Source organism: Tachysurus fulvidraco, chromosome 21, assembly GCF_022655615.1.
Source record: "Tachysurus fulvidraco isolate hzauxx_2018 chromosome 21, HZAU_PFXX_2.0, whole genome shotgun sequence".
In the NCBI taxonomy this organism is placed as follows: Eukaryota; Metazoa; Chordata; class Actinopteri; order Siluriformes; family Bagridae; genus Tachysurus; species Tachysurus fulvidraco.
The window spans coordinates 1,222,098-1,233,336 of record NC_062538.1 but is presented as its reverse complement, the minus strand read 5'-3'; the positions used below and the strand labels follow the sequence as shown (position 1 = coordinate 1,233,336).

Below are 11,239 nucleotides of genomic sequence, written 5' to 3'. Positions count from 1 at the left end.
AAACACCGTTAATTACTTTAAGGATCTTAAATCCGTCCCATTGTCGGCTGATAAAGAAAGACTTTTATGGACAAAGTACGATTAATGAACTTAAACGATTGATTAAAAATGTGTAAAGAAATATGGTGTTCGATTAATTTTAAAGTAAAATGTCAGAAGTGGTGACGACTGTGTGTGATTTTTCAAAACAACTCCCACTCGAGGTATTTTTCATGAACCGAAACATTTAATGGGTACAAATGAAGAAAAAAAAAAAAAAAACGTCTGCAGTTCAGTGCTTAACAAAAAAAATCTCATAAATAACCCAATCGACTGGAGGAAGTGAGAGACGGACGCTAGCGTGGCGACGATATGAGTGGACGCGTGGCGACGACAGGGTTCTGGTGCTGTTAGAATCCAAGGCAGGATGCAGTCCGGCGCTTCAAACTACAGGCCGCCTACAGCTCTTCATGCTCTTGAGGGTTCTTGATTAGTTTAGGCTTTGAGGGAAGACATTCCGGCTCTCATGATCTCGTCTACCAGGAGGATGTTGCTAGCGATTACCGTGCTGAAGACAAGAAAAGACGTCACGTTAATGTACAAGATACAGGGAATAAAATTAATAAAATACAGGGCACTATTTTGGTTGGATGTGTGAATGAAATACAAGGCTACTGATGATTTAGAATTTACTAGCAACATTAAGAGGTGTAGGTTTGACTTACCACGAGTGCAGCAGCTGTTTTTTAACACAATAGTTATCCCAAACGCCAGCTTCTCCAGCTACCATGGGTTCACCTGAGACATCCATAAACAGGTTTTATAAATATATACATATATATTACTGAAACTGTCACTAATTTAAACAGTTGTAAAGCATCGAGGCAAACGTGTTTGATTACTAGACACACACCTGTGCTCAGGTCCACGCCGATGAGCTGGCCAGACTCTTTAAATTCAGTCTGAAGCTTCACAAGAGTCTCCTGTGCATCGTAGCCTGAATTCTGAGCCAGAACCTGCAGCAACGACACACACACCCCTTTTCTTAACACATACACAGCTCTGATGCTTTGTAATGACAAAACATGTAGCAAAATAAAACAATAGAGCAGAAAATGTTAATCAAATCAATGAGACATCCAGGTGCTTTCACTGCAATATAGAAATCTATACCTTCGGGATGATGAGCAGAGCGTCAGCAAACGCCTGCACACCCAGCTGAGCTCGTCCCTTCACTTTGGACTTGTGTTTCACCAGAGCATCGGCCATAGCCACCTCGACAGCCCCGGCTCCCGGTACAACGCAACCTGTTCGGGTGACGACGACGTCAGTAAACAGCTTAGTTTTACACGTTACATGTTTGTACGAGGCCGTTGTGTGAGGATGCCTGCGTCTTACGTACAAAACTTGCGTACTCAGAAATGATTAGTTTCATTAGTATTTGTTTGACAAGATACAGTTAAAGGTGCGGTCTCTGATGTTTGAGAAATGCTTCTGAAAACTGCGTTAGGTCACCAAACAAAACGTGCAGCCAATGAGCAGAAAGGGGCGGGTCTCGTCAATATGGGCGGAGAGAGTGTTCAGTGCACATGTACACATTCACAGGTCGGAGTTTCCCGAGTCGATAACTCCTGAGCTAAACGCTGTTACTACACAAAACGCGGTTGTAGCTGCCTCTCTACATTACTACGATAGAAAAGAGGTGTTATTTGTGTAGTAACAGCGTTTAGCTCAGGAGTTATTGACTCGGGAAACTCCAACCTGTGAATATGTGGCCGACTTCCTGCTCCTTCAGTTCTCTCCAGCGCTGGAAAGCTGATCCTATATTAACACGTCCTACTTCTTGTCCTTATTGTAAGCCTTTCTTCTCTTTCTTTGTTTTTATCCTCCATGTCGATGTTAAAACCGCTTTCTGCTAATGTCACACATGCGCACTGAACACTCTCTCCGCCCATATTGACAAGACACGCCCCTTTATGCTAATGTCACATGCACACTGAACACTCTCTCCACCCATATTGACAAGACACGCCCCTTTCTGCTCATTGGCTACACGTTTGTTTTGATTTTTGTTTAGCTTGTCGTCCCGACTCGGTTTTCTGAAGCATTTCTCAAACATCGGAGACCCCACCTTTAAGTGTGCTTCATGATATACAGTAGGGCTGTAAATCTCCCTCTCTGGATGATACACGATCCTTTTATTCCTTCCTTCGTTTATTATTTATAAGAAATGAGAACGCCTGTGAAAGTTTTACAGACTGCCTATTTCCCTGCAGCTCTATATTTCACACAGAACCAGAGATTTTTTTTTTATGGAAATATATAGATCGAACCTTATCTTTACACCCCTACAGTACAGAACCAAGCTCCTGTTATATGAGCCTTAATAAAAAAAAAACAGACAGTTTGCAAGCCTTGACTCGTACCGTCCTCGATCGCGTTCTTGACGGCACGCAGTCCGTCCCTCACGGCGTCTTTGATCTGCATCAGTGTGTGTTTGTTCGGCCCTTTGACCAGCAGCGTGACTGAACGTGGGTTCCCACACTTCTCGATGAACGTGAATTTCTCCTCTCCCTGTTATAAACACACGATCGGTGTGAATCACAAAACATCAGACAATCACTCTCACTTAAGTGTCTACGTCCGAGCGATACACAGAGGAGAAACTGACCAGCGTGTGTTCATAGACGAGACCAGCGTAGCCCAAACACTCCGGGGTGAGATCGTCTACAGAGTTCACAGCAATACCACCACAGGCAAGACTGAGTCTGAGGGGGAAAAAGACCAAGGGGTTAAAAAGAGATGCATCAGGAAGACATCAGCAACTGAATTGGTATCGCTAGAGAACTCCCTGTACACGGTCCAGTTATCTGATCGTTCTGAGAGAGTCCAAGTCACTTAATCTGATCTCTTTCAACTCGTACCTTTATTCGTCATCAGTTCTTAGGTGTATATAAAGATCAAACCTTACAGAAAGTGACGTGACATACGGCTAAGTACGGTGACCCATACTCAGAATTTTATCTCTGCATTTAACCCATCCAAAGTACACACACACACACACACACACCCACCAGTGGGCACCCATTTATGCTGCGGTGCCCGGGGAGCAGTTGGGGGGGTTCGGTGCCTTGCTCGAGGGCACCCCAGTCATGGTATTGCCGGCCAGAGACTCGAACCCACAACCTTAGGGTTAGGAGTCAGACTCTCTAACCATTAGGTCACGACTTCCCGTGTTAAGTCTAAACTAACAGTACGATATCCCTGGGTATTATTTTACACCATTGTGGAATTAAATCGGTCGATTCAAATCATTTAAAAATACAATATTTGATATGCAAAAATAAAACATTTAATACTGAAAATTTTAACGTTTTTTACAACTTAAGTTAATAATAAATAAATAAACATTCATGTCTGTGATTTAAGTGATGTCTGTAAGATCGAGGTCTTTATGCCGCACTACAAGCGATTGTTTGCTTTCCCTTTAACTGAGTGATAACTAATGTACCACTGAGACGAAAGGAAAGAGAGAGCAGAGTAATCTGGCATGGTGTCTGACTGTATTTACTACAGAAAGAGTAAAACAGAATTCGGCCATGCACCGTGAACTTCATCATCTCTGACTGTATTTTGGTTCACAGTTCAAGGAATAAACACAGTCGTCATTTTACTCACTTAAGCACTAGGACCAAACATAATATAGTTGACACGACCTCAAATCTAATGCCGTATGCTCTCCGTACCTCTCCATGTTCCTCCTCTTTGCCCGGCGCAGAGCCACGATGCCTTCTTTAGCCAGAGCGTCCAGAGAGAACGGATCGATCCCCTGTGTAAAAGGCAGAGTTCGGTCACCGCTGCTAAACAACACGGTAAATATTCTAGGACAAATCGTACGGTGTCCTGGTCCCATGAATACATGTAGGAAGAACAGAGCATCTTCTACTGCAGAGGTGTAGACCAGGCTTTACTGTAGCACGGTTCAAGACCAAAGAGAGCTACACAAGCACCCACGGGTGTTCAACTGTGCACTTTTTAATCTGACCGGATCATCGTTTTGCGAGCTGACGAACGATTAAGCGTAGCTGCAGAACCCGAACTTATCCGATCACGTCATTTTAAAATGATTCACACTTTCAAACAAACAAAGTTACCTTCTGGTTGATGACCACGAAGCCCTTGTTGTTGTCGGCACACACTTTTTTCTTTAGCGCGATGATCTTGTTGACGCGGTCCTCGATGAACTTCCTCTCAGCACTCACCAGCTTCTCTCTCTCGTTGGCACTCTTGTAGAAGAAGCCAGAGTTCACCTCGCTGCGGAAAACGGATCACAAGCTTTTAGGACGTTTATAATCAGGCTTTCGATGCATTTTAATCTTTCAGATACAGACTTGTAGGCTCGTGTGATGAGAATCGGTGACTTAAACGAGCCTAGTCTATAGTAAAGATAAAAAGGTAGATCTACGTTTTCTCGTATTCCAGAGACACGTTGCAGGTCAAGATGTAAGCGTCCTCCACTCTCTTCTTCATGTCAGGATGTCGGGCTCCGTGGTCCAACACCAAACCTCTGATCAATCTGAGGAAAGAAAAAAAAATGGTTTATAAACATTATAAAGTTACTTAATGCTACAGTGATGTAAAAATATAATGTTAAAACCTCAGGGAGAGTTTTAATAGAAAAATCAGCTGAATGAGCTATTTTGAAATGTAGATAGAATGAGGGTACTCTAAAGATAAATAATAATTTCGCACAGACACAGGGGTCGGCATGCTGGCACATGACCTGCCCCCTCAATCCACCCCCCCCTACCACACACACTGAGCGAGCGAGAGGGGAGGAGCATACAGGAATGCAAATTTCAACATCAAATGCGACTTTGCTGTCCAAGTTTCTAGTAGCATCAGTAATAAAAAAAAAAAGAACAGAAAAGATGTACAGGGAGAGAGAATGAGAGGGAGAGAGAGAGAGGCCAAGAGAGAATGAGAGTGTGAGAGAGAATGAGAGAGAGGGCAAGAGAGAGAATGAGAGAGAGAGAGAGAATGAGAGAGAGAAAATGAGAGAGAGAAAATGAGAGAGAGAGAATGAGAGAGAGGCTTATTCTTACTGTGTATCGCTCTCAGTCTTGTGTTTCATCTCCATGATCTCCACCATATAAAGATCGATGGGTTCATTCGGTTTGCTGATGGCCAGCACAGCGTCCACCACAGCCTGAGGAGAAACAAGCGTTTTAGTACAGAATACACATCAGGAACACACACCACTTTATTTATTATAATTATTACTGCTTTACTGCCCAGACATTAGTCAGAAGCTTATAAAGTGATGTAGACCTCGATATTTTCATCATATTGCACAGCCATCAGACAACTTTTTTTTGGTGCCAAATCTTTAGTGACCGTTTTTTATTTTGACGAGTTTTGCTTCCTATTTAATTATTAAATAAAACATGACAAAATGCAGAGACTATAAGACATCAAGGTCAAAACAAGAAATGAAAGGTTTTGTGCTGGTCCCATGAATACATGTAGGAAGAACGGAGCATCTTCTACTGCAGAGGTGTAGACCAAGCTTTACTGTAGCACAGTCCAAGTCCAGGGAGAGCTACACAAGCACCCATGGGTGTTTACTGTGCGTTCATCTCACCATCAACTCATCACCATAATAATTCTTATTGTTTGCTGAAGAAACAAGATTTAAAAGGGTAAAAGACATGATGTCTCACAACATGGACATGTCTGTGCCTCCTTTATAGTATCCCGTAATCTCAGCTGCGCTCCTGAAGAACACGGCGAACAAGACGTACCTCTGTGAGCAGGTCAGCCAGCTCTTTGTGCACTTTGGTCCGTAGTGAAGTCCGGGCCACGTTCACAAGCGTCTCACGATCCATCTCCTTCGTGACCTTCACTTCCTCGAGCACAGCCAGTGCCTTTTCCTTCGCAGCTTCAAAGCCCTCAGCGATGATCCTGGGGTGGAGGCCCTGAGCACATGAACACATTTCTGTCATTTAGCAGACCGCCTTATCCCCTAGTTAAATACATTTTTTGTTTCAATTTATACAACTGAGCAATTGAGGGTTAAGGGCCTTGCTCAGGGTCCCAGCAGTGGCGGCTTGGTAGACCTGGGATTTGTAAATTAATTCGACTGTTTAGCATCAGCCAGACGAACCTCAGAAACGTAAACGTCCGCCTGCTTCAGTAACTCTCCGATGATGAGGACGTTGGACGTGGTGCCGTCTCCGGTGATGTCGTCCTGCGCCGTGGCCACCTTAGCGATCAGAGAAGCTGTCGGATGCTGGATTTGCTATGCGAGAAATGACAAACATAGAAACGTACTGTTTTTATTTATTTATTTTTTTACCAGATCTGATGTGTATTTTCTTCTTATGACTCACAATCTAATATTAACATTGAAATGTTTTTTTCCCCCCCTCAATCTTACCATCTCATGCAACAGTACATTGCCATCTTTAGTCAGTTTGATGTCTCCAGCCCCGGACACAAGCCTGTAAAGACCAGAAGTAAAGCCTCCGTTTAAAACACAGCCGTTGTATTCAGATTGTCCTCGATTTACATGTACAATTGGGTGAAGCATAAAAAGATCTGAGAAATGTGTGTGATGTCATTTTCATTACTGCATCCAAACAACGATCTCTGATTATCGACCTGTAGGAAAAGCTCACTCTCTCGTGAGATAGGACGGCACCTGATGTCAGTGACGCTGAGAAACAAATCACAAACTCCTTTTCTTGTGGTTATATTTTGATCGAAATGTTAAACGAGATTAGGTTATAAACATCAAATTAGGCAATGTGTCAGACTTCCTGAGAAAATCTAATTGGATGAAAAATAAGTGATTAAAAAAAAGGGTTGATTAGGTCAGTTAATTGGTTAGTTAAGAACTTAATTAACTAAGTACTTAACATTTAGGAAAGGTAAACATTTTCTCTAATCTATAAATATTCATACTAGTCACAGAAAAGAAAATATATTCAAATTAAACATTAGATTGACAAATGTGCTAACATGGTGCCTAGTGGTTAGAGGGGATTCCAAGAGGCTAATACTGGGCCCCTGACCGAGGCCCTTAACCCTCGGTTGTATAACACATAAAAATGTAAGTCACTCTGAATAATTATATGCAAATTACATTTTAAATGCAAATGAAATTCTGTTTTGTTTTTAGCAGCTTCTGGTTGATATTCATGCAAATCAAACATTTCGTCTCAAGGACGTCTGAGGCTTTCAGAAATATCCACATATGGCCATTGAGTGTATAGTGTACAGTGTATAGTGCATAGTGTATATAGTATAGTGTATAAAGCATAGTGTACAGCGTATAGAGCATTATCGTATAGAGTATGTAGTATAGAGCAGTGTAGTGTGTAGTGCATAGAGTGTAGTGTACAGAGTATATAGGTGTATAGTGTATAGGCGGAACAGACAAGATAATGGAGGAAATGAGATTATAACGTTGATTTTTTTTAGTCAAAGCAAAAACATGCTTATTTCTGTATAACTTTTACTTGTACTGAAATGCAAAAGCGCGACATTTATTTCCTGCTAATTAGCGAACAATTAGCTGCTTATTGTTTGAAGCCTGATGCCGACTGCTAGCTCAGAGGCTACACACAAACCATGTGGAGCAGAGATTTGTTGCTAACTAGCTATACAGAGCTAAGCTAAGCCGAGTTAAGCTATACAACCTTAGCTCGTTAACTAACTCATTTAACCAGCGAGTACGTAGGAGATTAAAACGAAACACGGCACGATTTAAAAGAATAAAACGGTGATTAAAACTGCAAACAGAGTTAACAAATGAATCGCCATGACTATGTACTTGTCCTGAACGGAGACGCGTCCCATATACAAGTGCACTACAAAGGGTGCGCGAGCCGTCCTACAACACCATATATAGTGCGCCTGTATACGGAGTGGGAGAGGATTGGGACGCGGCCCGAGACAAACATGCGCGTGCGCTAGCAGGCCGTAAAGCCTTGAGTGCAGACTCACATCTTCATGGTTCCTTTGGGTCCCAGGTTACTTTTCAGAACATCCTGAAGTCCCCGAGCGGCGCTGATGTTTACGGCGAGGGCGGCTTGAGCTCTCGCCACCTCGGCTTTCGGATTAAGTGCCTTTACAGCAGACATTGTGTTGTGAGAAGACCGGATAACGGCTCCACAACGCAGGTCAGGCCGCTTTCAGTGCTAACGGGAGACAGAGAGAGAGAGCTAACGGCTAACCGGGCTTCCAGAACGTTCTAAGCACGCGCTCACTGGGCACCGCCCTGCAGCGCGTCGTGATTGGATGAAAGTCGCGTCACACAAATAAGGAGTGCTGATTGGCTAATAGCCACGTCTGTCATTTTTACACGTTCGCTATATAGACAGATATTTATATATATTATATATTTAGGATATGTAATATATGTTCATATTATATATCATATATAGGATATAATATGAACATATAATACATATCCTAAATATATAATGTATATATAAATATCTGTCTATATGTTCATATTATTTATATATATATATATATATATATATATATATATATATATATATATATATATATATATATATATAGAGGATATGTATTATATGTTCATATACACCGTTCATGTTGTTACACTGTGGTGCTTGTCACTAAAACAAATTCCTTGCATGTGAAAACATACCTAACAATAAAGCTCTTTCTGATTCTGATTCTGATTCTATATATATAATGTATACACACGTGTGTGTGCGTGTGTGTGTGTGTGTGTGTGTGTACACACACATATATTCATATAGTATAGCAAAGATTGTCTAAATGATTTATGTTGCCTTCAGATTAATGAATAGTTAACATTCATGAATAAAATAAAACAAGGCCTCTGAAGTACTAACATTAACTTCGCACATCCACGTGTAAGTGCCAGACCAACACCATGGGTCTGAACCTGGAGTCGATCCACTTTAGTTCCAATCTTCTGATTTGTCAGATTCAGGGCTCTGTGCAGGACACTCAAGTTCTTCTACTTTCTCCAACCTTCTCACCTCCACACCATGTCTTCATCATGGAGCTGCTTTGTGCACAGGAACATTGTCACGATGGAACTTGGTTTGGGAATCTTATCTCCAGTGAAGAGAAACCGTAAAGCTACATCATATAGGGCCAGTTGTTCAAAGGTAAGCTGATCGGATTTTGGTTATCAGATTGGATCAAATCTTGAAAATGGGTTGTTCAAAAGGGAAAGAAGGAATCTGAAATCCGATTAGATTACGAAATCCAATCCTAGTTTTAATCTGGATCAAAACTTCAGTTTGTGTTGTTCAAAACTTGTCAGTAGGATTTGGATAACTTTGATTAAAAAAAAACAGGATTATCCTGATCCCAACAGGGGAAAGGATTTCAAGGTGGATTCCAGGAGGAAAATAGCAAATCTTTAAAATGTGTCAATAATAAATTTGTATCATTTAGTGTTTATACTTTTATTGAAGTAAACTATTATTGATCCACCTCCTAAAAGCAGAGCTTGGAAATGCTGGTCTCTCGTCCTCAGACGAAAAAGAACCCTGAACATTCTTTATTTTGTTAACTATTGGACATTTAAGATGTTATTTTATATGACTCAGATGAGGGGTCATAAAAGAAATTATGAATGGAAGTGGATGTTTGTTATTTTTGGATTTTGTCTCAAAATAAAAAAACTCTTACAGTGACCCCATGTTGGCTCTTCTACCTGTTCTTTACATAGCTGGTAGCCCACATTGTGACATGTTGTCCCATTTAGAGCACAGATAATCCGGATTTGGTAATCTTGAAAATGGTGTATGTGGATCAGGGTGATCCAATCCAATGTTGCTTTGAAAAACCGGCGTAAGACAGATTACCTGATCCTGAATAGAAAAAAATGGGATTTCCAAATCCGGATCATTTTGATCCAGATAAAATTTTTTGAACAACTGGCTCATAAAGACTTTCATACACAAACTTTTAAAGTAATAATTCTTGCAGTCGTTCACGTATCATTCCCACGTGTCCGTGTCACGGATGACAACAAGCCTTTTTAGTTCAATCATAAATTTATTTCAGTATGTACATCTAATCTCGTCAAAGCAGTGGATATTAAATAAAACCACGTTACAGTAAATATAACGTACGACTCCATTCGTAAGCCACACAGAGTGTCAGTTTGGCTGAGTTGAACTACATCCTGTCAGTTTGGAAAGATAACGTTTCTACCTTTTCTGATAATCAGTACTTTTTTGTGTACGTAACTTTTCATGGGTGCAGTTTAGTCAGTGACTGGATAATGAACTAGACAAACACCACAGATGCAAACCAAAGAATATTCTGTGAAATTTATTGGACTGAACGAACCCCAGCTGAAAGGGTCGTCAAATTTAAGCCGTTTTCACACTTCATATCAATTCAACTATATACCGCATTCGATATACAGAGAAAACTAGAGAGTCTTGGGTTTCTTACAGAAAAAAGAAAAATGTGTTGTGTATTATTTAACGTGTCTTTGTTTTAGACCTTTATTTCTGTATACAAGACTCTGACCTGCGTTCATCACACACACGGTTTCAGTTTCTACTACAGATCTATTCTTACAGTTATAAAACTGAACTACAGTAAATATGCAGAAGAAAAAAAACGTGTCGACCCCACATCAGGATGTTTTGATCCGTGTCTCCTTCTCGATATACGCAAACACACACACGCTTTAAAAAAATAATAGTGTAACCAAAAAAAACAAGCATGTTGGAAATCGGGGTGGGGGTGGGGGGGTGGAATCCACAGCAGTGCAAAATCTGACTGAAATCTGATTGGGATCTTGTAATAAAAATGGATTTGATTTTTTTTGTCTTCTGTGAAGAAGCTACTTCAGGGGTGAAGTCTTCAGTGGAATCATTATTCTCGATTCCATGTGCTGGATCAGAGGAACTGATGAAGACAGGACAAAAACGTAAATAAATCGAGTGTTAGAGGTTTGTAAGTCGACTTTGTGTTCCAGTTGTGTGTTCTCACGCTCACCTGTGTAGTAGACAACTTCGTCCCAGCCTTCATGCTGCCAAGCAGCGTTTCTAGTTTCCTCCCTTGACTGCAGGTCTTTGTAGGCTGCAAGAAGCAAAAGGTTGGAAAAGGTTAAAGATTTTTGATCTGATTGTATTTATTGCCCCTTTTCCACCGAGGCAGTTTGAGTGCAGGTTCGGAGCCTAATTTAGAACCAGTTCTTTCTTTTTTGACAGCCAAAGCACAGCTC

General features: G+C 41.1%; 2 protein-coding genes and 1 non-coding gene across 3 annotated transcripts in view; all 3 read right to left on the bottom strand.

The window, feature by feature from the left end:
• Positions 1-204: 204 nt before the first annotated feature.
• Positions 205-8,239, bottom strand: cct6a (chaperonin containing TCP1, subunit 6A (zeta 1)). Its single transcript, XM_027154341.2, has 14 exons — positions 7,990-8,239; positions 6,419-6,482; positions 6,146-6,280; positions 5,784-5,957; positions 5,085-5,188; positions 4,445-4,555; positions 4,134-4,293; positions 3,726-3,808; positions 2,651-2,747; positions 2,406-2,553; positions 1,153-1,286; positions 893-995; positions 705-777; positions 205-547 (listed from the first exon to the last, which is right to left on the bottom strand). The coding sequence occupies exons 1-14, from the start codon at positions 8,124-8,126 to the stop codon at positions 475-477; spliced, it is 1,596 nt and encodes a 531-aa protein (XP_027010142.1). The 5' UTR covers positions 8,127-8,239; the 3' UTR covers positions 205-474.
• Positions 3,450-3,582, bottom strand: LOC113647609. Its single transcript, XR_003441711.1, has one exon. It is a non-coding gene; the product is annotated as a small nucleolar RNA SNORA15 (small nucleolar RNA).
• Positions 8,240-10,305: 2,066 nt separating the features above from the next.
• The window catches only part of LOC113647578 (protein NipSnap homolog 2-like), a 9,683-nt gene continuing 8,749 nt past the window's right edge, over positions 10,306-11,239 (bottom strand). The window contains exons 9-10 of the mRNA XM_027154357.2: positions 11,011-11,094; positions 10,306-10,920 (exon numbers count right to left, since the gene is read on the bottom strand). Coding sequence (XP_027010158.2) covers positions 10,856-10,920; positions 11,011-11,094 — 149 coding nt within the window. The 3' untranslated portion in view covers positions 10,306-10,855. The remainder of the gene's footprint in view (positions 10,921-11,010; positions 11,095-11,239) is intronic.

Coding starts and splice junctions, on each gene's coding strand:
- cct6a (XM_027154341.2), bottom strand. CDS start 8,126: ATGTCTGCTGTAAAGGCACTTAATCCGAAAGCCGAGGTGGCGAGAGCT. Junction 6,483..7,989: donor CCCAAAGGAACCATGAAGAT/GTGAGTCTGCAC, acceptor TGGTCTTTACAG/GCTTGTGTCCGGGGCTGGAG. Junction 5,189..5,783: donor TGGCTGACCTGCTCACAGAG/GTACGTCTTGTT, acceptor GTTTCTCCTCAG/GCTGTGGTGGACGCTGTGCT.